Here is a 23,252-nt window from a genome sequence, read left to right as displayed (position 1 = left end):
AATTATGTTAAAATAAAATGGTAGTACAGGGTGGTCAATAACTAGTAATAAAGGAATAGTCTTAATCCACTTTATACATAATTTATTAGCATATTGGCCTAGACCCAGATAAAACCATATGAATGGCATAAGATTACGGTGCAGCTGTCTGTTAGTCCTACTGTGAAGTTTTTAATTTGCATGATTAGAGATGCAACACATTTTATGTAATCTTATACAAGTATCCTGTCCTAACTGCAAAACTGCAATGAAATCCATATACTCAGGGTTTTAAAGTGGAAATGGAGATCAGGAACACTTAAAAATGTTTTCCTTCGAGCATGTGTTTCACCTAAATGACCTTCATGTGTACAGAATCCTTTTTAAAAACAACAACATTTAAACAAAAAAATAAGGCAGTTCAGGTTTGTTGGTTTGCTTGGTATAAATGGTTTAAATTAGCTTGCCTACATCAGCATGAGTCGTTCAGTGTCCAAGAGCAGTTCATTGTAATAATGGCCATGCACTTTAATAATAAACTTTTCCCCTTGGGTTAGATGTTTGTTTGAGGTAATTCTAGTTTTATAAATAAGTAATAATTCTATATTATAACTATTTCATAACTAAGTGGCAGGTTTGGGGTTTTTTAATTGACTGACATACATTTTTTTCTGGATTAGGGATCCATCGGAATATGCTTGCAGAGTCACTGTAGTCTGTACAACTTCATGATACCACTGTAGTATCTTCTGATTCAATATAGTATATTTGTTGCTTGACTTTTTTGCTAGCTGGACGGAATAAAAGTTCATCACTTGCTAAAAGTATCCTAAATTTTGAACAGTTAGTTTGATTCCAAAGTTTCTTAAAAAAAAATGCTGGTATCTTATATGAGGGTAAACGGAATATCACATTTCATCTTTATAGTGATTTAAATTCAATATTATGAAAAGATTAGTTTTTATTTTTTTACTTATTTACATGTCAGATACAAAATCTGTAAAAGCATTCTTTAAAATCTCTAGGATACCCACATGAACAGTGCTTTAAATAGATACAGATTAAACTAACTTGTGTAGTAGAAGTATATGAGCTGTCAGGAAAAATTGTTTTTATAAACCTATTGCAATCTTATAGTGAATTACTAACATTATTTTCTCTTACGGGAATTCTCAAATGTTTATGCTGTCTTGCAAGTTTTATTGCAAGCAGGTAATGAAGAGGGAAGGAATCCAATTACTTTATGCACAAACCATGCAATTCCTATCTAGTAAGAGCAAAGGAAGGCTTTTGTTCAGTAACCATAGAAGCATCTGTGAGCTTTAGTGAGTAAACTGGAAATTGCTTTAAGTTAGAAGTGCATTTTACTAAATTATTTGATGGATCTTCAGCTTTCATATGGTTTCTTGTAGTTAAGATTGGGTATAGAAATAAGGAATGCATGGGTAGTCAGCTGTGTATGAAACAGACTGAATTCCAGATTCATATTAATTTTTCATTGAAGTAGAAAATGGAGGAAAATATGCAGAGAAATATTTTTTGTGTGTAATAGTAAAGCATGAAAGAAAATAGGAGCAGATAACTGGACTGGAGAGCTGATAAATCAGATTTTTGACAGTGGCTGATATCTTGCTTCAGAATAGATGCTTCCTGTAAACTTATGATTGCTCTGACTGGAGAGTTTTTGTCCTTCAGAGCTGTTAGTCCTGTGGCTTACAAGTTGCACCATGCATGCTACCTCTTGTAATGTTCTCGAATATTGTGAATGAGAATAATGCCAATGTTAATCCTAAATGCTGGTGATGAAACCTTGTGAATTATTTATATTAATATCTTGTACTAGTGAATTCAGCAAAAGTTATACTTGTTTTTAAAGTACTGGGTGTGTGTGTTACATTTCTATTGGGTGTCATATCTCTTTTAGAACTGTTAAACCCTTAAATATTGTACATGTGAAGATAATTGCCATAAGGTTACAGAAGCAGAAAATGGAAACTTAAATTACCTAATGTTATTCTTTTTTCCCCAAAGTCACTCATTCACAGTGAAAAATAAACACAGTATTTTCATTGTGTGCTGGCACTTTCAAACCAAGTTTGTTTAACCTTTCCCAATTCCAGTGCAAAATGCCTTCAGCTGCCTCTGTCAGAGGAATGTCATCTGGTAAATAGGCATGTGCAGAAGAGTAGCTCACAAATGCAGAATTTAGACTGATCATATGCTCTGGAATGTATGGTCGTATTAAAAAAATGTTTTTAAAGGCTTGTAGTGTCCATAATAATTTTGCAGATTTAGTTTGTTTTCCTATTTTACTATAATAAAAAAAGAGCAGTGTAGTTGCTACTAGATACTGCTGCTGAATATTCTTATTTTTTTCTCCTTCAAACTCTTAACACTTCTGAGACCTCATGTTGTTGTCTATTCTGTCAACCAAGCAAGCTCGTGTAAAGCTTTCCACTTCCCTCTTGTCTTCCCCTACCCACTGTTCTACACCAGTATAATTAGCCAGACATGCTACTTCATGGACATGGTGCTGAGAGTTGGGAAAGGAGAAGCTGCTGTTTCACAGAAAGGGACCATTGGTAGCATTAGCAATAGACCTCATAGCATTATGCTGTGTATATGAATTTAATTGGTGAGTGACTGTCAGTCATAGTGGTACTGACCCTCCTTTTTGTCTTCCTCATGAGATAACCATATCCCTTGTTGACAACATTGCATGTGCTGTACTGTAATCATTGCCCAGAGGAAGAAGGAGTGCTTTCATTATTTTTTTTCTCTCAGGCAGAATGAATTACTCATTTAACAGTTATCTCCAAAAATAGCTGGCTGAACAAAATCTTATGAAATGCCAGACTGAGACACTGGACTTCCTGCAGTATGCGGCTTACGTTTCAGGGGTTACTTAATGTTCTTCACTATCCCTTCTGTTGCAGACTTGCCGTCTGCGAGAAAACATAGTTGCCCGTTCCAGGGAATGGGAGTTTACCTTTGGATGAGTTGACTGCAAAACTGTAATACTCAGATTCAGGGCTTTGAGACTTGTGCACACTAGGCTTCAGTGGGAAAAGAGAACATGGGAATTCACTGTGGTTTGTAGGGCAAGTTCCATATATAGGTTGATTCACTTGACTAATGTCCCCCTTCTATCTGCTTGGCAAAATCTGTAGAACACTAGAGAAAGGGAAGAGAAGGTGGCTATGAAAAAAACAGACCAACAGTGGTGGAAGTATTGCTGTATGTGTATATATATATATGTTTGTGCATATACAGTCCTTGAATTTATTAAACGAGGTGCTTAGAGGTTGACTTGCTTTAATTAGCAAAAAAGCAATATGGTTGTGCAAAACTCAAAAAGCTAAAACGATACAGTTATCAAATGCATTACATCAGTATGGCATCTGTTCATGGGGAAAGTTCAGAGGGCACAATATCATATGGTATTGAACAACCTTTTGGTCAGTTCAGATCAGCTGCCTCAGCTGTGTATCCTCCCAACTTCATACTCACGTCCAGCCTACCTGCTGCAATGGCAGAGCAGGGAAAACAAAAAGGCCTTGATGCTATGTAAGCACCACTCAGCAATAGCCAAAACCCTGGTGTGTTACCTTTCATGATGGAATTGAAGACTTTCTCGTTTTATGTAAACTGGGAAGCTTTCTACAATAACGTTCTTTTGATCTTTAAGGAATTAGTCAGAATTTAAGCAAAATAAAACTCAAAACATCAGTATGATTCTTTTAACTTTTCTTCCAAAACCTAATGGACTAGAAATTTAAAAGAGATTAAAGGGTAGGAAAATGAACAAGATTGATTAAATCATAACCAGTATCTCTGTGAATTGGAAGCACGCTGGTAGTGCAGCTCTCACAAATGAAGGCATCAGCTCAATGTGAGTCTAAGAAACATTACTTAAAAATATGCTTTAGAAGGCTTATGCACTGGTTTGCTTTAAACTCGCAGTAAATTACAGGTGGCCTAATCACAGTTGTCTGCTTCTGAATTGTGTTTGTGATGGTGGAAATGTGTGGAAATTAAGTGAAGAACGAAATATTAATTTCTGTATCTTTTATTTGGATAGGAAAGAGATGCTGCTCCTTATCTGTAGACATGATTTCTCAACCATTCATTTTATTAGAGGCAAAGTTATGGAAAGTTCCTAACTGTTTTAAAATATTTGCTCTTCAGATATTTAAAGATGTTTAATATTGTTACGTAAGGACGACTTATGGATAAGGTATTAGTACCATGCAGTCACTAACATTTTATTGTATTGTAGATGTACAGCATGAAGGAATTAGATGTAATCATCTATGTGATTGCAGAAATTTATGATGCCCATGCTGGATCTGAATAATGAGTGGGTCCCTGCTCCTCTACTTAAGACATGTGCTTCATCAGTGAAAGTATTTATGAGAGGTTGCAAGGTTAATTCTTTATTTGCCTCCTTAAGTTGGAGGAAGTACCTAATACATGCTGAACAAGGAATAACTTAAATGGGTTATTGTGTCTTTTCTCAAAACAGGGGCTCAGTTTTACTTAAGGCAGAAAATTCCAAGTCATGCTACATAATAAGCTGATCATGTGGAGGATGCAAAAGAATCAAATCCCTGGAAGCTTGTTCTGGCTCAGTCTCTTTCAGTGATATTTGCAAATAAACTGTTTTTCAGTAATCTCAGAGTATTTTAAGGCAGAGGACATTGCTTGCTTTCACTAGGTATTCCAACATGAGAATAACCTTGAAGAACAGTGTAGTGAACATTTGTGTGACAAAATGGAAATGTAAGGCCTGCATATCAAAAATATTTTGATGCTCTGCTGCTTGCGAGGACAGTCTCTCAGAGGCATGTGCTAGTACCATAATGATTTTCAATGAGAAGCTCTTAATGTATGACCCGAAGTAAATATATCTAGGAATTGCTATAACTATGTACTTCACTTAATAAAACCACATATGTTGCCGAGTCAAACTTGAATGATGTAAAAAAATAGTAGTCCCAAGTAACCTTGAAAGCTTCACTTAAAAATAATTGCACAAAATTGTGTACCTGTTTCCTCCTACTTGTTTTCTCATCGCAGATTTTTTATGCTATTTTCAGGTTATTTAATACTGCTTAGTCTCCTATTCTTATGCAGCCTTTTTCCAAAGGACTTGACAAAGAATGGTTTATCTAGTACTGGTGTCAGTACTTAAAAATAATTGCTGTGGGAGTCAAGCAGACCTAGTAATAGAAACTGAGATGAGTTTTAGTGCTGCTGAATTCCTAAGCATTTGTCATGCTATATTGTACCTCTACAAAATGCATTAATTTTTAGATAAAGCACAAAACTAAATTAAACATTAAGAAATGTTACTATCTTGTTACATGGGGTTTTTTTTTTTCCTGTTGCACGCTTCTGTGCTCACTCTGCGCAGTATTTAGCTTTAACGTTTCAAAAGACCACTCTACAGAAAGCTTAGTCATGTATGAGTCCTGCTGGAGCAAAACTACCAGAAAAGAAATTAAACATCAAATTTCTCAATATGATTTGGAATAAAATTTTCCAGTGGCTCCAGGGTGACTTCCCTTTCTGTTCTTTTTGGAAAGTTTCAACACCTTGTTTGTGCCAAAATTATATGGGCTGGAAGGGACCACTGGAGGTCATCTGCTCCAGACCCAGAAAGATGGCATGATCTCTACTACAGAATGCTTTATTTAGTAAGGCATTGGTTTCCTTATACCGTCTTCAGCTGGACCATTTTCTGCAGTAATAAATACTAAATAAAAGAAAGGGCTGTTTGAATTCTTTGTTTACTTAGTAATATATGCAGAAGTGTTTTGGTTGCTATGAAAAGTTTGCATTCTAAACCAACCCTGTCAAACTTTAATTTATTCCAAGCTTGTGCTTTTGGGTACTTATCATAAATTTAATCTGGAGGGATGAAAATTTGCACATTTAATATAGTTCCAACAGTTCTGCTTTTTAGTTTAAAGAAGTTGTTCTATATTCAGAACTGTTAAGCTGTTTAAGCAAAAATGTCAGTTTCATGGAATCAAGAAACACGTCAGAAATGCTTCTTTTTACAGCTTCTGTGACCAGGGGTGTTCCTTACAGAGTTGGAGAAGAACAAAATGTGCAAATTCTTACAATAAATTCTGTTCTGAAATACTCGCTGTTAATTCTGATGTTAATAATAATTTAAGTTTTATGGCATATTTACTGAGGTATGGTAAGTTGTAGAAAACTTCATTTTGAATGGTCACTTTAAAAAAATCCTTGATATGCAAAAATCTACTTTCAAAACCCATACATTTTTTCTCATGCCAAATAGGAGGGTTTTTTCCTCTGCAGTATTAGGTGGCACTTGGAATTAGCGTGCTATTGTTCTGATCACATACTTTTAAGATGAAAGTTGTAATGCAATATAGAGTCAGGGAATCCATGGAATAGTTTTCCAGCACACGGTTTCCCAAACAGTTTTGGTCTTGTATAAGGTATGTAACGTCAACATAACTATTTTTGGAAGAGGAAGCAAGTATTTCTCCGAGAGATTGGTGAGGATCAGTTTGAGTGTGAAAATACCTGTTCCCTAGAAAAATGGAGCTCAGTTCATTGCAGCTCTTTGAGGTTTTTGGTGAGGTTTGCTCCTGTAACAAGAGTGTTACTACTGTGACAGGCTTCTGTTCACTTAGGCCATCTTTGAATACTCTTGAGTTTCCTGACTGCTCTTTACAAACACCATGCTCATTACTCATTATGACCAGTTTGCAAGAGAGGAAAGGAAAGGGCTACCTAAATAAGAACTACTTTATACCCATGTGTTGAGCTGTAAAGTTCTTCTAGTAAATCATTTAGTAAATGATGATTTAATGACTTCAGCAACCTTGGGAGCCTCTGTGACTCTGTCAAAGCCACATTATGGGAGTGATAAAGGTGAGGGTGAAGCAGGTTAATGTCAGGCCAACACCCAGCCTGACAGTGCTCTACCACCGACATTCAGTAATCAATCCTAGTTAAAGGCCGTACTCATTGATCAACCAATCCACCTCATGCTTTTATGATAAGTGTAGAGTAAATGCATATTAAATGCATATTAAATGCATGCAAAGAATGCATTTGTCATTTCACTACTATAAACCAGATTGTATTAATTTTAAAAATTGATATTTTGATGGGCATGGGTGATCAGCTTGATATTGGTATGAGAACAACCGTAAACATATTTATGCAGTCATTTTTGTAATCAAATTTCACGTCAATGCCATTCTGTGTTTTGAAGTATCCAGGCAAGAAACGACTATGAGTTCCCTTTTCTAAAGGAGAATGCTGTTATTTGCCTTCAGGTTTACAAAGGAAAAGAGATTGTGAACACAGATTGTGTCCGTTGGTGCTTAGCACCTAAAACGTCTGCATGTTCTGCAGGTGCTCTTTTCAGGAAGGCTAAATGTCATCAGTCTGATTCTGATTTTTACATTTAAGGTTTTTCAGCCCTGCAGAACTGTATAATTTGGATGCTGAAATTAGTCAATAAATCAAATTATAGACAGCTTTTTGCCTAGTGCATGGTATGCAGTGGTTCAGTTTAAGATTTCAACTTATTTTTAACCTATCCTGGAACTTAGATTTATTTTAAAATGGATTAAGTACCAGTGAAGGTATAAGGTTAATATTTTTCCAGTCATCTGCCATGTCCCATATGACCATAACTGTAACTTCATTACAAATCAAAGTCATTATGATAAACAAATATGTAAAGAGATTTAACTTCTGATACTGATAAAGGAGCAGCGTCTTTAACGAGATTTTTTTAAGTCCTCTCTTTTTCAGAAAGGTTACTTGTGTTTGTTTTGTTTCTTTTAAAGCCACAGAAGAAAGAGGAACAGCAATCAGAAGCTAAAGCAAGTCCAAAAAAGACATCAGAACCCACTATTGACCTTTTAGGACTTGGTAAGCAATACATAATTAGCTGTTCTTAAATCAAACACAGATACATCATTTTATATCTAACAGGTATACTTTTATTTTCCCTGTGCTTACTGATAGATGAATTTGAAAACCGTAAGATTGAGTCTATGAATTTGAAACTATAAAGGAAATGCCATAGGGGTCTGAGTATATCAATAGTTGTGTTTTTGCTAAGGAGAGTAATGAGCTCCTGTGGGAAGGGAAAGTTATCAAAGTGATTTTCAAAGGGCTTATGGGTTGTGGTATTTCAATATTTACGGTACAAGTGTACTTTTTCTTGAAAATGCTGAGGCCATCTGAATTGTGTATCTAAAATACCTTATATCATAAAATTCCTGTATTAGTTAGAACAACAGTAAACTGGCTGCAGCTGACTAGTACCTTGTAAAACTTAATGCATTGGGCATTTCAGTATTGTGTTCTGACTGTGGCCATCTCATTTTTATCCAATATACCTTTTGTTTTCTGACTGACAGGTAACTGTCTATTTGCCTTGTAAATGAATTTGTTTGGACCTGAATCATTTAAATTGCACTATCTAGCTATACTTTTGGGCTTTTTATGCCTTTTCTTTGCTTGTTGAAGGCCATAGTTATAAACTCTACCTTTTATTTATCTAGTGTTACTGTAAGTGTGGGTTTTTTTTCCATTTGATAGAATCTTAAAATGGAACTGGAAGAATGAAATATTACAGTCTTTTTATTTCAGTGTTAGGAAAATTTTCTGCCAGTTGTGAGTGGATATTAGGGAGTATTCCATTTATAGGAATCTGATGTTGGAGATTTTTAAAATTTCTACATAATTTCTACAGGATATTAGAACAGGCTGATGAGTCTTTAAAATGTAATTATTTTAAAAACTTGACTTTGTAAAAAAAAAAAGTGTTTTTTAAGGTATGAATAATGTTGCAACAAAACAATAAATGTTTTCTCTGTTTTAGAATTCACGCTATCATTCAAAACGCATATTGTTTTCCTAGAGTAGCTGTAAAATACTGGTTTTGTACCAGCTAAGCACATGTTGTGGTCTGTATCTCCTTCCGAGTAATCTGCTACCATTGGCAAGCAAATCTTAGTTAACACAGTACAAATTAGATTATGGATGTAGAATGAATCTGTTTTTAAAAAAGGTAATTTAGACTTGATTAAAAGCTGATTCTCCTTTATTTTCCTTTAGCAGGCCAGCAAACTAATTAAGACCTAAAATTTAATCAATATGTGGGTTTGAGATTGCTAGGCTTCTGTACCCTTTTAGTCACAATTTGAAAAGAATCTTGGTAACAATTTTATGATATGATAATGAACATGGATTGCATAGCCTAACTTGAGATGTAATGTGCAACAGAAAGAGTTTTATAATTGGTGTTCAACAGCTGTGCTTCTTCCATGAGATATACAAAGGGCAAAGTTTATAATTTGTATGTTAAAACCCTATAATTTTAGAGGAGGGAGTGTTTAAAGATCTTTTAAATAACAAATTGAAAAGCAGTGTAATAAGTTAGTAGCACTTGAATTCCACTGAGTTCCAAATGAGAAATGTGTATAATGAGAGCAGACCTGCATATTTCATTTGGAGAGTTGTCTTTCAATTAATGTTTGCAGTAGACTGCTTTAGACAGTATTAAAAGAAAGATCATTTTAACCCAATGTATCAGAAACCATAGAGTAGCCCAGGTTGGAAGGGACCTCGAAAGACCATCTAGCCTGACTTTTGGGAAAGGGAGTCTGTCTGCATGTGAATATCTAGCATCCAGTTGCATCTTGGAAACCTCCAGAGATGGAGACTCTACCACATCCATGAGGAGGTTGTTCAGGTAGTTGATCTTGCTGTAAATTATTTTTTTGATGTCGAGATGAAACTTCTTCTGGGGCAACTTGTACCTGTGCCCTTGTCTTCTCCATGTGGCTCCTTGTGAAGAGAGCCTCTGTCCCCTTTGTAGCTGCCCTTCATAGTGTAGTGCTGGCATACCAGGGTGAGATCCACCCTTAGCCTTCTCTTCTTCAGGGAGAAAAGACCTAATTTCTTCAGTCTCTTCTCATAGGGCAGGTTGTCCACCCCTTTGACCATCTTCACAGCCTTCCTTTGGACCCTCTCGAGTCTGTCTGTCTATCTATCTATCTGTCTATCTATCTATCTGTCTATCTATCTATCTGTCTATCTATCTATCTATCTATCTATCTATCTATCTATCTATCTATCTATCTATCTATCTATCTATCAGTCTAGAAATCGATCTAGATGTCTATTAAGAAATCTTTCTTAAATTGTGGGGACCAGAACTGCACACAGATTCCAGGCTTGTGCCTGACAAGTGCTGAGGAGAGTGGGATGATCACATCTGATCTGTTAGTAATGCTCCTGCTGGTGGCAGCCCAGAATCCCTTTTGCCTTTTTGCTGCAGCAGCACACTGCCAATTAAGATTTTTGATATGTCATATCAAACAATATTAAAATGGATATGATTGCATAGCTCACTCTTACTGAGTTGACATGTTTCTAATGAGGATTCATTCTCTTACAACTTCATTTCTGCAAATGAAGAGCAGCAGTAGCTTTTACTAAGGCAGGTCAGAATTGCTTGTGATGGCAAATTAAGTAATTTTAATGGATGACAATTCATGCTAGAATAATTTTGGCTTTCAAAACAGCCCAGCTTCATGCAAAGTATTTTCTTGAGTAAGCCTCGGTGCTGGCTTTGGATACGGGGTTAACCTTTGGATCATTGCTTATTATGTCTCAGTTGGGTTTTTAATAGTAACCTTAGCAGAAGGTAAACATGCTGTGAGATAGGACTTACTCAGTGAAAACAGTAGTTAGACTATGTAAATTGTTCTTTTTCTTTACAATTTTCAAATTTTTCAAGATAGTGTGCTTAGGCAAATTGTATCTTTAAATCTTGTAATAGCAGAAGTGGCATAATATCCTCAGTGACTCTACTGTTACGTTTGTGTTTCATCTGAGATTTTTTACATAGATTCATGTGGTTCCTTGGAGTTTCTGTTCAGTGGGTTTATTATTTAGATGCTGTTTGGATGTTCTCTTTCTGATGATCCAACAGGATTCGTGGCTTTTGGCCTTTTGATTCAGAGTAGATTTTAGTTCAGTACTCCAGACATAGAAAGGTGGGGAAATGGACATGTACAAGCTAAATATTCTTACGCTCTCCACAAGCACTACTGTCAGTGTTCTTGCTGTGCAACTCCAAATTCCTTCTGTCTCTTCTCACGCCGTGAGAAATCACAGCCTATTTCTGTCGGCTAAAACTGAAGCTGCTTTTTTAGTACCTCTTCAATTATTTGGTTCTTGTCCACAGTGAAATTGTGCACTACTGAAAATGTGGGGACTTAAAATTGATTCTTAAATCAATAGTATGGGATTTTATAACATTGATTTTTAATAGGAGAATTATAGGAAACATTTTTCAGTTTGAAAGTCACAGTGCATAAATCATGGTTCTTCAGCACTTAGCCCATTACCAGGGCTGTATTTTAATCTCTCTGGTGTTAACCTTGTGCTCTCTGCTACTTTGTGGGTTTTGTCTTTCAAGGTAGCTTTCTTCACTTAGGCCAGGTAGATGTAAATAGATTTCTTAAATACTTGTAAAAAACTGTATGATAGCTATATGTGATAGTGGGAATCTTTCTCTGAAGATTTTTGATCATTCTGATCATTTTTGAAGGCAATTTTTGATCATTCTGTTTGTCAAGGTGCAACATACAGAAAAAAATGAAAAATTGGTATTTTTTAAACTATTACCTTACAGAATTATCAGAAAGAAAGAATGTACATTTTACATATTCTACATACTTTACCATGTTGTCCCTAGACAATAAGAGCAGATGTGCCCTTCATAAAATAGACAATTTTACATTCTGGAATAACCATTGTTAGTAAGTTACAGTGATTGAGCAGAAGATAAGAAATTTACTAGGCTGTTACTGTTAACTGAATATGATGTATGGGGCATTCATTCAGCGTAGTTGGAGGGGAAATGCAATATGCTGAAAGCTGCTTATCTGCTCATGTTTGGGAAATATTCGCTGAAGGAATCCTGTGAGATTTTGAGAGCTTAATCATGATATGAAATGCAGCTGGATGTTGCATAAGTCAGAAATGTATGTTTGTTGGTATTATTTGGTAAGTGCCAAAGCAGCATGGTTGGTCGTAAGTTGGAAAGCTGCATTTAAGAAATTATAAAGATTTTTTAGAAGTACATAAATATCATGTATGCATTTATAGATCACAGACTCGTAGAATCAAAGAATAGTTTGGGTTTTAAGAGACCTTGAAAGGTCATCTAGTCCAACCCTGCTGCAGTAAGCAGGGATATCTTCAACTAGACTGGGTTGCTCAGGGTCCTGTCCAACCTCACCTGACCTAGAATGTTGCTAGGGATGGGCTATCCACAACTTCTTTGGGCAACCTGTTCTAGCACTTCACAACCTTCAATGTGAAAAATTTCTTCCTTATACCTAGTCTGAATCTACCGTCTTTTCTCTTAATACCGTTGCCCTTTGTTCTTTTGTTACAGGTCCTGCTGCAAAGTTTGTCCCCATATTTCTTATAAGCCCACTTAAGATACTGGAAAGCTGCTATAAGGTCTCCCCGAGCCTTCTCCAGGCTGAACAAGCCAAACTCTCTCAGCCTGTCTTCATAGGAGAGGTGCTCCAGCCCTCTCCTTGTCTTCATTGCCCTCCTCTGGACTTGCTCCAACAGGTTCAAATCCATCTTATGCTGGTGGACCCAGAGCTGGACACAGTACTCCAACTGGGGTCTCATCAGAGCAGAGTAGAGGTGAAAAATGACCTCCCTTGACGTGCTGGTCACGCTTCTTTTGATACATGTCCAGTCATGTCCAGCTTTACATCTACCAATATCCTGAGTCCTTTCCAGGGTTGCTTTCAGTCCCTCATCCCCCACCTATTACTGATACTGAGGGCTGCCCTGTCCCATCTGCAGGACCTTACACTTTTCCCTGTTGAACCTCTCCAGGTTTGCATGGAATCATTTCTTGAGCTTGTAAACACGTTAACGTTTGTAGTATTGCTGCTATGTTAGGATTATGCTTAAGTAAGCAATGTATCTACCCAAAATGAAAACCTTTACAACCATTTAAGGCATACAGTATTGTTAGCTTTATGGCTTTCCACATTCTATTTTTAAAAGTATTATATAGCCTCCCTGTGAATGCTTTTTCACTTCTGCAAAGGTTTTATCAGTAAACAAAATTTTATTAATGCAATAAATAGCTCTACAATAATTTCAGACAGGCAAACATTGTTTTGTATCTTTGCCCCAGTATTGAACCTTTTCTCTCAGTTCTATCTTCCTAGCAATTTGGTATAATAAATAATCATATGCATATTCTCTCTCTATTGCAAGTCTTGGTATGGCTGCCATAAATGGTTGTATATATAAAAATACATGGCAGCTTAGTAACAAACTTCTTGTAAATAGTTTGCCCCATAGAAAATGAGTTTCAGAAGCACAATGCAAAGCTCAAGAGCAGACTTTCTTTCTTGTGTTCCCTTCTTGTGCCTTTGAAGCTCTTCTTATGGTCATTCTCACTGTTAGTGCAGATAAATATAGCAAGGATTAATGGTGTATATGAAAGGTTTCATAACTAAGCCAGCACTGAATTGGAAATTGTCATGTCAGGCATTAGTAAAATGTATACAGAAAAGCACTGTAAAGGTATACTTTACTGAAACCTTTCACTCACTAAATATCCCAGTAAATAGCTTTTGTTTCTCCTATCAAATTTAAACAATACTTCCTGATCTGAATTCAGAGGCAGCATCTGCTGTTGCACAGTATGGCAGACAGCAGTTGGATGTTTTCTGTCATATTGTCATAACTTGTAAGAAGAGAAGTGTTGGGACCACAGCTAAGAGTTTGAAATGAAGGACAGCATCTATTGACGTTCCATGTTACCTTCTCTGACTGAGTGTGGAAGTTCTGCCTTGCCTGTGCTCTCATTGCAATGGCTTCTGCCACATCTAAAACTTCATTCCTAGCTATGGATGTATTTTCCAGAAAAGCAGTGGAAGTACTGTTGATAAGAAATTAGTTGATTCAGAGCAATTCTGTGATGGTTGAAACTGCAAACTTCTCAAGATATTCATACAGGCCTGTATAACTTAATCTGATTTTCACCTGTTCCCTGGAAAGACTACAGCCATGTCTCCTTCTGTCAAATACACGCCACTTCTTCTAATCAGTTTTTAATGGTAGGCAGCAGAAGTTGAATGAAAAGTAATTTACTTAGAATGATTTAGAACTCAGAACTCTGCTGGAGTATCTTTCTTATAGTAAGGAAATACTTCAAAATGAGAAGGGAAAGGAGAAAGTGCTTCCTAATCCATGACCTGGTGCATTGAAATTGCAAATACCAGTAATTATAGAATCACAGAATAGTTAGGGTTGGAAAGGACCTTAAGATCATCTAGTTCCAACCCCCCTGCCATGGGCAGGGACACCTCACACTAAACCATGCCACCCAAGGCTCTGTCTGACCTGACCTTGAAACACCGCCAGGGGTGGAGCATTCACAGTTTCTCTGGGCTTCCCATTCCAGCGATCTCTGTATAAGAAGTGTGAACTATTATGTTGACGTAAAAGTCTGTGATTGCCTGCATGCATGTGTGTATTTAAAGATACTAATATTGATACAGGTAATAAACTGAAGTGAAAACACTCTTAGGTTTCTTCTGTATTCTTAAATATAGTTCTTTATGGAATCTTTTTGTTTCAGGGGAGGAGTGAATGTTTTCAGAGTTGCTTTTTAATAGGTATAAATATTCTATCTAATACATTTTTTGAGAAATCAGTAAGACAGGATCATCTGTTAATACTACTCATTCAGGCTTAAAATTGTGATGTAAACAGTAATTCAAAATGTCTGTTTTCTGTACTCATAGAGACTGTGCATTTATTTTGTAGCATAAAATTCAGTAAGAGATAAAAGGTATGTACATTACCAAATAACACTCTTACAGAAGCAGTCTAGCAAAACCCTGGGTTTTCATAGTTTTAATTTATAAGTAGCATTTTAAATACTTGAAAAATACTTTGTTCTTGCAAATGTGTTTTCCTGTGAATACTCTAAATGCATGGTTTAGTAAATGATTACATTTAAATTTTCAGTTAAACTTTATGTTCAGTGAAACTGAACCACTTTGGAATATGACGAGAGACTTTTTTTTTAATACATATACCTTACTGAGAAAATTAGAACATTAAATTATTAATTCCAGACAATCATTTTGCATTAATACTATGCACAGTTCATTCCTGAATTTATCTGAAACAGTGAGCCTTTGGGGAGATCTTTTTATAACTGCCTGTCTGCAGAATGACTTCAAAAGAAGCTTGTTACTTAAATTGCCAGTACATTTACACACATCTGAAAACACTGGTGTGGATGAAATGGTGGAGCAGATTATACGTATGGTCATTTTTCTGTCCACTAACTTCCATTTGTCAGAACAGAAATAAGAGAAGGAGAAGACCTTTGTGCTAAGATGCAAGTAGCTTTGTCATAATCATAGAATCGTAGAATCATAGAACAGTTGGGGTTGGAAAGGACCTTAAGATCATCTAGTTCCAACCCCCCTGCCATGGCCAGGGACACCTCGCATTAAACCATGCCACCCAAACTCATAGATGAGTTTGTAACTTCAGTTTGCAGAATTGTTGGAAAGGCAGTCCTTCCAGCAAAGTCAAATCACGACAGGATAGTGAAATGCGCTTAGGTAGGTACTTTACCCCATGGTCATTGTTCAAGCTGCTCACTGTTTACTCAGCATTGAAGATCAAATATTGCCAAGCTATTCCCATGCTTGTTTTGCCTTTGTTTGATCTTTCTTAATTCTTGCAGACAGTTAATCCTCATGAACTTGGCACAAGTTTGGGTAATAAATACACTTGCTAAGATTCAGTTTCTTGTGAAGGCCATTCACTTTGTGCTTCTCATATCCCTGTCTTTAGTGTATTTTGGTCTTTGTCATTGGGCCTGCTTGGCATTGCTAGCATGCGCAATTTGGTTTAAAGTTCCCTTTGACATGAAGTGGATTTGAGAATTGGCAAACACCAAGCTATTAATGTTCATGTTTGATACTAAATTAGACTGTAAAATAATTTGTGTATCTGTAGTAGTCACCAAAGCAAGCATATAGCTCTGAAGGAATTGCAGACCAGCACCCTTACGCTTGGTTGTTTCATAATTCCCTGTATGAGAGAGATAGAGTAAGTGTTTAAGAAATAGGCTGGGGATTTTACATATGCTGAAGTCAGTTTGAAGTTGTGGCTGCTGTAGCTGCCCTACATTTCCTATACATACTAAAACACAAGTTCAGTATGTGTACTGTAAGACCTGGATACAGATACGCATGGATGGTGGTAACTCCTGACGTGTTCCATATTGCCAGATTTTGATGTTCATGACTTCTGTGTCAAGTTTTCAAATACATGGCAGTCACAGTCTTTACTTTGAAAATAAACAAACGCTTTCATGCAAGGCAGCTAAAGGGTGGCCAACTTCCACTGGAGTTGGAAAGCAGACAAATGAGAAGGCATCCCTGAGCGTGATCTTCTCAACAGATTGTCTCAGAATGCAGTGCCATCCCATATGAGTTAACAGCCAAAAATCTTGTTGGTCTTCTGTGATATTTTCCCAGTCAAGTGATTTCCAGACTAGTGAAGTGACTGGTGCTTCTTACTGTTTCTGCTATGTTGTTCCAACTTGTGAGTATCCTGGGCTACTGGGGAGGATAGTCTCCAACTGCAGTGTGCAGAACAAAGTAATGAAAAATTACAGTATTTGACATGCAGGGAGAAAAATCTTACTATAGGCTGCCAGTTATTTGTGTCCTTTAAAAAAATAGAGAAGAGCAAAGAGAAACCCTCTTTCTAAGTAATAAACTTACTCTATTGTTCTATTCGGTGTTTTTTTCTTTATTTTTTTAAATTGGGAAAGAATGTTGTGGTTACATGAGAGACGGCATTGTATTATTTTAAATAAGTGTTGGAAGCTTCCTATAACTTTAATTAAGTACTGCATCTTAACTATGCTTTTTAGTAATCGGACTCCACAGTAGAATTCTAGAAACATTAAAGTGCCTAAGCCTCACATCTGCCTTCGGCCTTACGTGTTTCTATGGTGTAGTAAGACATATGTTTCATGTGTTATCACCAAATTGTTAATGCTGGTATTCCAGTGATTGACCTCTGCTCTTGAAATTGATCTTTTCACTCAAGTAGATAACTGTTGTGGGTGTAAGACACTGGAAAATAACTTTTTATTGTTTAGTAAAAGGAGAAAGTGACTTTTTCTGAAATATGTATCGACTATTTTTTAACGTTCTTGATTCTTTTTAAAATTAAAGGGTGGCAATCTGTATTTTGTTGTGTTGAAAATTTGGAATGTATTGCCATGTTAGTTTGTCAGTGTATGTCTGAAGCTTTAATTATTCTCATACTTTTAAAATATTAACTATTTTCGCTTTAAATGTGATTCTCTTGTCTGTTTAAGATGGTCCAGCTGAAGCATCTGTTACAAATGGAGGCACTGCTGCTGTCACAACGCTGAATGATGACCTGGATATCTTTGGTCCAATGATCTCTAATCCTTTACCAGCAGCTGCTGCACCTCCTGCTCAGGTAAAATTTATTTAATTACATGTGTGTGTAAATCTGTGCACTCATGTGCATATTTTCCTTCAGGGAATTGTTCATTCACACAGAAAGGATTCATATTTCTCACACTTATGGCTGGAAACCCTTTAAGCAGTAATGGCTAGATTTTTTTCAGCCCTTCAGATGTCTATACTGCTTGGCTATATTATAGCATTAGGAGGCAGTGTGGTCTTCCCTTCTGATTCTCCCTGGTTATTCAGCTAAATTGGATTCTGTCTTACCCTGGTGATGGTAGTCATGTTTTCTTTTCATTTATATTGTTTTGTCTTGTTCTTTTTTAATAGGTATTGCTTGGATATACTTTATGTTCTTAGGTTATTTGGCTCTAAGTCATATTTTTCAAGACCTCTTACTGCTTTATGATGCTGATATTTAGGAGAGGCTACAGCAGATGCTTCTGTCTTAGAGATGCTAAAGATTTGGGGTCTCAAGTTTCTCAAAATCAAGAATGGATATCAAGAGCAACTAATACAGCTACCTGTGCTGATCTTTTGTCTCATCTTGGAACTTGTATGCCTGTCTTTCCTCAAGGAAGGGTAGCATAACCCCTGCGCCTGGCGTGTTCCCTCTCTTATAGCTATAACAGTTTGGAAGCAACCCCATTGCCTGCAGTAGCTGAGAAATGCAGCTTTGGGACACAAAGGAACTCCTTAAAGCTGCAGCTGTCTTAAAGTACCTGTCAGCCTCAAAGAATGTTGGTGTTGAACAGGGCTGGTACAGATCAGAATGTGCATGTGCAGGCTTCCTTACCCAGAGTGGCTTCTGAGAGGGAGGCTTTGGAGGAGTACTCAGCTCATCTCCCCATCTCTGAGGCCCTTTTAAGGTAATTTATAAGCTTAATTTTGCAGAAGGCTTTGTGTTTCACTCTGCTGAACTGGAAAGAACTGTTTGTGTTCTTGATTTCATGGTTTGGGACCTGTGATATGTACTTGTTTATCCAGTAGTTTTCATAATACATGAAATGGAAGGGATGATGATGGAAAGGAATTCTGATTGAACTGGCATATTGTAATTTCATTTCCAAATTTTATGTTTAATCATTTTTGTCAAAGGATATCCATGTTGTTCAGCAGATTTGATTGTAATTTTTATTCCTTAACCTTTACTCTTCCTTCCCCTACTTGTTGCTGAGGGCTGTCTTTGTGCAATGTGCTAGATAGGATTTTAGAGACTTAAACCACGTTTCTTTTTAATCATGAAGCTATGGTTAGAGCAAGCTTCCCACCATGCCTTAAGCCACCCAGGTGGTTCAGCCACCTGGGGACTTCTGCAGTTGAGCACCCAAACAGTGAGTTCCTGTCTTTGGAATTGGAAAATTTAGAGTAGATATCTATGGCAAATTCTTAAGTTGAGATGAGTAGCACTTGTTTCAATATCTATTAACAGAATGCATTAAAATAGAAGAAGGGACCAAATGTGGGGTAGTGTGGCTTGCTTTCTTACTCAGGAGATACTTACCATGATGTTCTACAGAGTGTAGGTGCTTCTGAGATGCCACAGTGGGATTTCTGAACATAGAAAAAGAAGAGAATTTAATGCTGTTCCTCAGACTGATTTGTAGAAGCAATGTATGACTTGATTTTTCACAGGATTGCTTGTCTTTTCTAGCTTAACCTGAAAGGCAGCATTTAGTGCTAAATGCACATGGTTTTATGGCACTCTGGAGCACAGAAATGTCTGTTTGAATGTTTTATTATGAGAGTGAAACAATGTGATGTCTGCAAACCTGAGGATTTATAACTACTGACATAGCCAAGACATGATTTTAAGATGAAAACAGACCTGCTTGTTTTTGCTTTTTCAAATGTCACTTGAGCATTCAGAATCATGTGCACTTTGACTCTGCTGTCAGATATGTGTCTTTATTACAGGTTTCAAAACCGCTTAGAATATTACTTCCTGCTCTTCCCTATAGCTGGATGCTAGTAAAAGCTGTTGAATTTATAAAGGACTGGTAAAGAGCAACATGTGAAGGAATAACTTTTTTCCTAGAATTTTGCCCATTAGTAAACACAAGGGGGTTTAAAAAGAGTTGATTTAACCAGCTCCTACTATAAAACTAGATAAAAGGCATATGCTATAGATTTATCTGCTATGCAGTATTCATGGAGAGAAATGGTATAGATTTATCCACTATGCAGTATTCTTGGACAGAAAAAAGGATGAAAGACGTATGTTTAGTGATGTGTATGTTGTATGTACAATGTGTGTTTAGTATGTAAAGTACGCATAGCTAAATTATATACAACAGGGTTTTTGTTGCCAAACATTGTACAGGAACTGTGTGAAGGTCTGTCATTCTTAGCTAGGATGGTGTGTCTACCATCTCTCTGGGCAACCTGTTCCAGTGTCTCACCACCCTCACAGTGAAGATACTCCTTTCTCATGTCCAGCCTGAAATCTGCCCTTTTTAAAAACTATTACACCTCATCCTATCGCAAGAGGCCCTGCTAAAAAGTCTCTCCCCATCTTTCTTATAGGCCCCTGTTAAGAACTGAAAGGCTGCTCTGAGATCTCCCCAGAACCTTTTCTTCTCCAGGCTGAACAACCCCAGCTCTCTCAACCTTTCCTCATAGGAACGGTGCTCCAGCTCTCTAATTTTTGTGGCCCTGCTCTGGACTTCTCCAACAGGCCCATGTCTTTCCTGTACTGAAGACTCCAGATAATTAGGCCTTCTCAATAAATGCAATGTGCTTAAGGAACTTTAAGCCAATTATAAATTATGTATTTTAGAAATTTTATTACTTTAAGTAAATCAACCAAAACTTTACTTTTGCCCTTTCTCCAAAAATAGTTTTTCTTGTTGTAGTAGTTTATTTCAGACCACTCCATCTTTTGTTTTAGCTCTTCTTTAATCTATTCTGCCTACATGAGGATTAATGAGATGTTAATTGCAATCTCCTTGTGATTTCCTAATTATTTTTCATAATCTAACTACAGCTCATGATTTATGCTTCTCACTGATGAAAAACATCGGAGCAACAGGAATTAATAATCTGTATGTGTACACACTGGAGCTGGTTGGGGATTTAGTTTTCCTTGTAACCTCCATTCAGTGTGGTGGTTCTTCTGTATCATATGTCTTGCATTTCCATCTTTGGTCATACCATTTACTTTTAAATCCTTATTTACTTAAAGTTAACTTCTGTAGATGAACTGGGGTTAACCTGGTTCAGGAGTGAGGCTGTGTAGTAAATATTTAACGTCCCACCTGCAGCAGGTTTCATTCAGTAGTCTGTCTTGACCTTTATTTCCCAGAGCACTTCCACTAAACCAGCAGCTGCCACCTTGTCTGCGGCACCCGGGGACCTTGATCTGTTCACTGAGCAAACAACAAAATCCGAAGAGTCAGCCAAGAAACAGCTCTCCAAAGACTCCATCTTGTCACTGTATGGCACAGGAACCATGCAGCAGCAAAATGCTCCTGGTAAATAATTTTGCAAAGCTTTCTACATGGTCCTATTGTAAGCTTTACCTACAATAGTTATCTACTACAAGTGTAAAACTACAGTTGGCTACCTGCTGCCTATATTAAAATGGAGATTTTTATCAGTTATAAAAATGAGAAAGGTACTGAAATGTAATACAGAAGCTAAAGAAAAACAAAGCAGTGTGTGATTTTATTTATAGCTGTTCAAATTATCAAGTACACAGTTTACTGAAAGGCTTGTGAATGCAGCTTCTGCTCTCTAATTCATTGCTTGAGGAGTGAGTCTCCACTGTGCAAAGAGACTGCCAGGATCAGGACAGAGGTCATATCTTGATTTCAGCTCCATTGGTAGGAAAGCAAAGATCTCCAATACTGCCATTAAAAGCTTCTGGTTGACCAGAGGAATTTGCTAGACTCTTTTTGGTAGTTAACCTATGGTGACAAGTCACCTTTGAGAGTTTTTAAGCAGTTTTTTGCTTTTACCAGGAACTAAATTTACAGCTTTGATGTACAACCTGACAAAGTTATCCTTTGAAATTAGTGTGGTACACTTCGGACTTAGGTGATGAGGGAGAACATCACAAAACACTTTTGCTGAAATCTTCCCTTCTCTACTGCAGGTATGTTCATGGGGTCATCTTCTATACCATTTACCACACAACCACCAACTCATTTTCAAGGCTTTCCAGCCATGGGAGTCCCTGTGCCTGCAGCAACTGGGATGATGGGAAACATGATGGGACAATCAGTGCCAGTCATGGGACAGAGCACAGGCGTGATGGTAGGAATGGGAATGCCCAATGGATTTACTGGTACTACGCAAACTGGTGTGATGGGACTTCCTCAAAATGTTGTTGGACCTCAAGGTGGAATGGTGGGACAGATGGCCACGCCACAAAATAAGTATGGATTGCAGCAAAGCCAGCAAGCTCAATGGAACCTCTCTCAGGTAAAGACTTGCTGTTCCCAGACAAGAGTGCTTTAGAGACGACGCTGCTTTGCAGATACACAATGTAGGCTGTAGGAGGAAGGCAGCGGTGTGGCCAAGTTACAGACTGCTAGGAACTGCTCAGAGGACCGTGTTAAAAAATCAGTGGATAATTCAATTGAAGATAACTGATAGTTAAGCAGAGAATAAATGTTGCCAAAGTAGAGCAGAGTCAGCCCAGGTTCTGTAGCTGCTCTCACCCTGGCATCTGAACTAGACAGGTACAAAACTAGCTTAGCTGTAGTTACAAAATACTGAAATATAATCACTGCCTTGTAAATAAAAGCAAAATTTAATTGCTTGAGAACAGCCATTAACAGTCAGTACTTTCATTTGCAGGCTTCAAGATAAATTTCAGGGGAATGTGGAGTGCTGGGCTCTCTAACCTTCTCCTGTAAATAATTTGCTTAGGCTAATCTATTATTTATCTGTAGCATTTCTGTGCTATGTTCTTAAATTTCTTAAACATGTTTAAGAGGTTCTCTAGAAGTGTTAGTGTACTCTTACTCATATGCTAGTGTTAGTTAGTATACTATATTTGTACATTATCCAATGAAACATCTTGAAATCGGGTATTTGAGAGTTTATTGGGGAAGAGGGGAACAAACCTAAACGATTCCTTCAGAGTTCAGTGTGGATGATAGCAACTATTTTTGTCATACTATCGTTTGAATTATGAGAACAATATAATAATTCCATGCTGCTTACTCTGGTAATTCAGGGAGTGAACCTTAGTGACTTACTCGGACTGGTTTATGTTAATTTTTACTGTTCTGCTCAGTCCTGTGGTGTGAACATTTATGAAGGTGAGCAGGATTTCTTACATGGATAAACCAGGCTGTCATTCTGCTTTGAAAAGTAGTTTGTAAAAGGTGAGAATTTCAAAATGTCAAACTGAAAAAAAAAAAGCTGTGGATTTACTGCTAAGTCTTTTTTGAGGTATGTAGCTTTAAAAAGACCTGCATCAGCTTTGAAATGAAAATCATGCTTCTTATTAAGTACATAGTAAAGGTTGGCTCAGAGAACAAGCTCTTACATGTTTCCGTACTCCTGGCGCATCAGGTGTTACCAGCATGCTGACATCCTCCAGTCTGTAGGGGAACTGTGATCTAAGCTCTAGCTCAGTTGAAAGGGGGAGAGCTTGCTTTGCCAATTAGCATAGTGTGCTTTATAGAGTCTGCTTCCTAAGAATTGTGCTCCAGAAGAGATTAA

At 37.1% G+C, this 23,252-nt stretch overlaps 1 protein-coding gene across 3 annotated transcripts in view; it reads left to right on the top strand.

Annotated features, from left to right (window-relative positions):
• SMAP1 (small ArfGAP 1) overlaps nt 1-23,252 on the top strand; it is an 82,503-nt gene that overhangs the window by 57,153 nt on the left and 2,098 nt on the right. For 2 of the 3 annotated variants that reach the window (XM_061460521.1, XM_061460522.1), the window contains 4 exons: nt 7,824-7,908; nt 17,459-17,586; nt 20,881-21,049; nt 21,673-22,001. In XM_061460521.1, the coding sequence (XP_061316505.1) occupies nt 7,824-7,908; nt 17,459-17,586; nt 20,881-21,049; nt 21,673-22,001 (711 nt within the window). Of the gene's footprint in view, nt 1-7,823; nt 7,909-17,458; nt 17,587-20,880; nt 21,050-21,672; nt 22,002-22,821; nt 23,141-23,252 lie in introns of those variants that run through there. The other variant, XM_061460523.1, reaches the window with a different exon arrangement.

This window comes from Pezoporus flaviventris, unplaced genomic scaffold, assembly GCF_033815535.1.
Source record: "Pezoporus flaviventris isolate CSIRO_AGI_PZ_B2104156 unplaced genomic scaffold, CSIRO_AGI_Pfla_v1 ptg000031l, whole genome shotgun sequence".
Taxonomy (NCBI): domain Eukaryota; kingdom Metazoa; phylum Chordata; class Aves; order Psittaciformes; family Psittacidae; genus Pezoporus; species Pezoporus flaviventris.
This window is presented reverse-complemented; position numbering and strand designations above follow the sequence as displayed.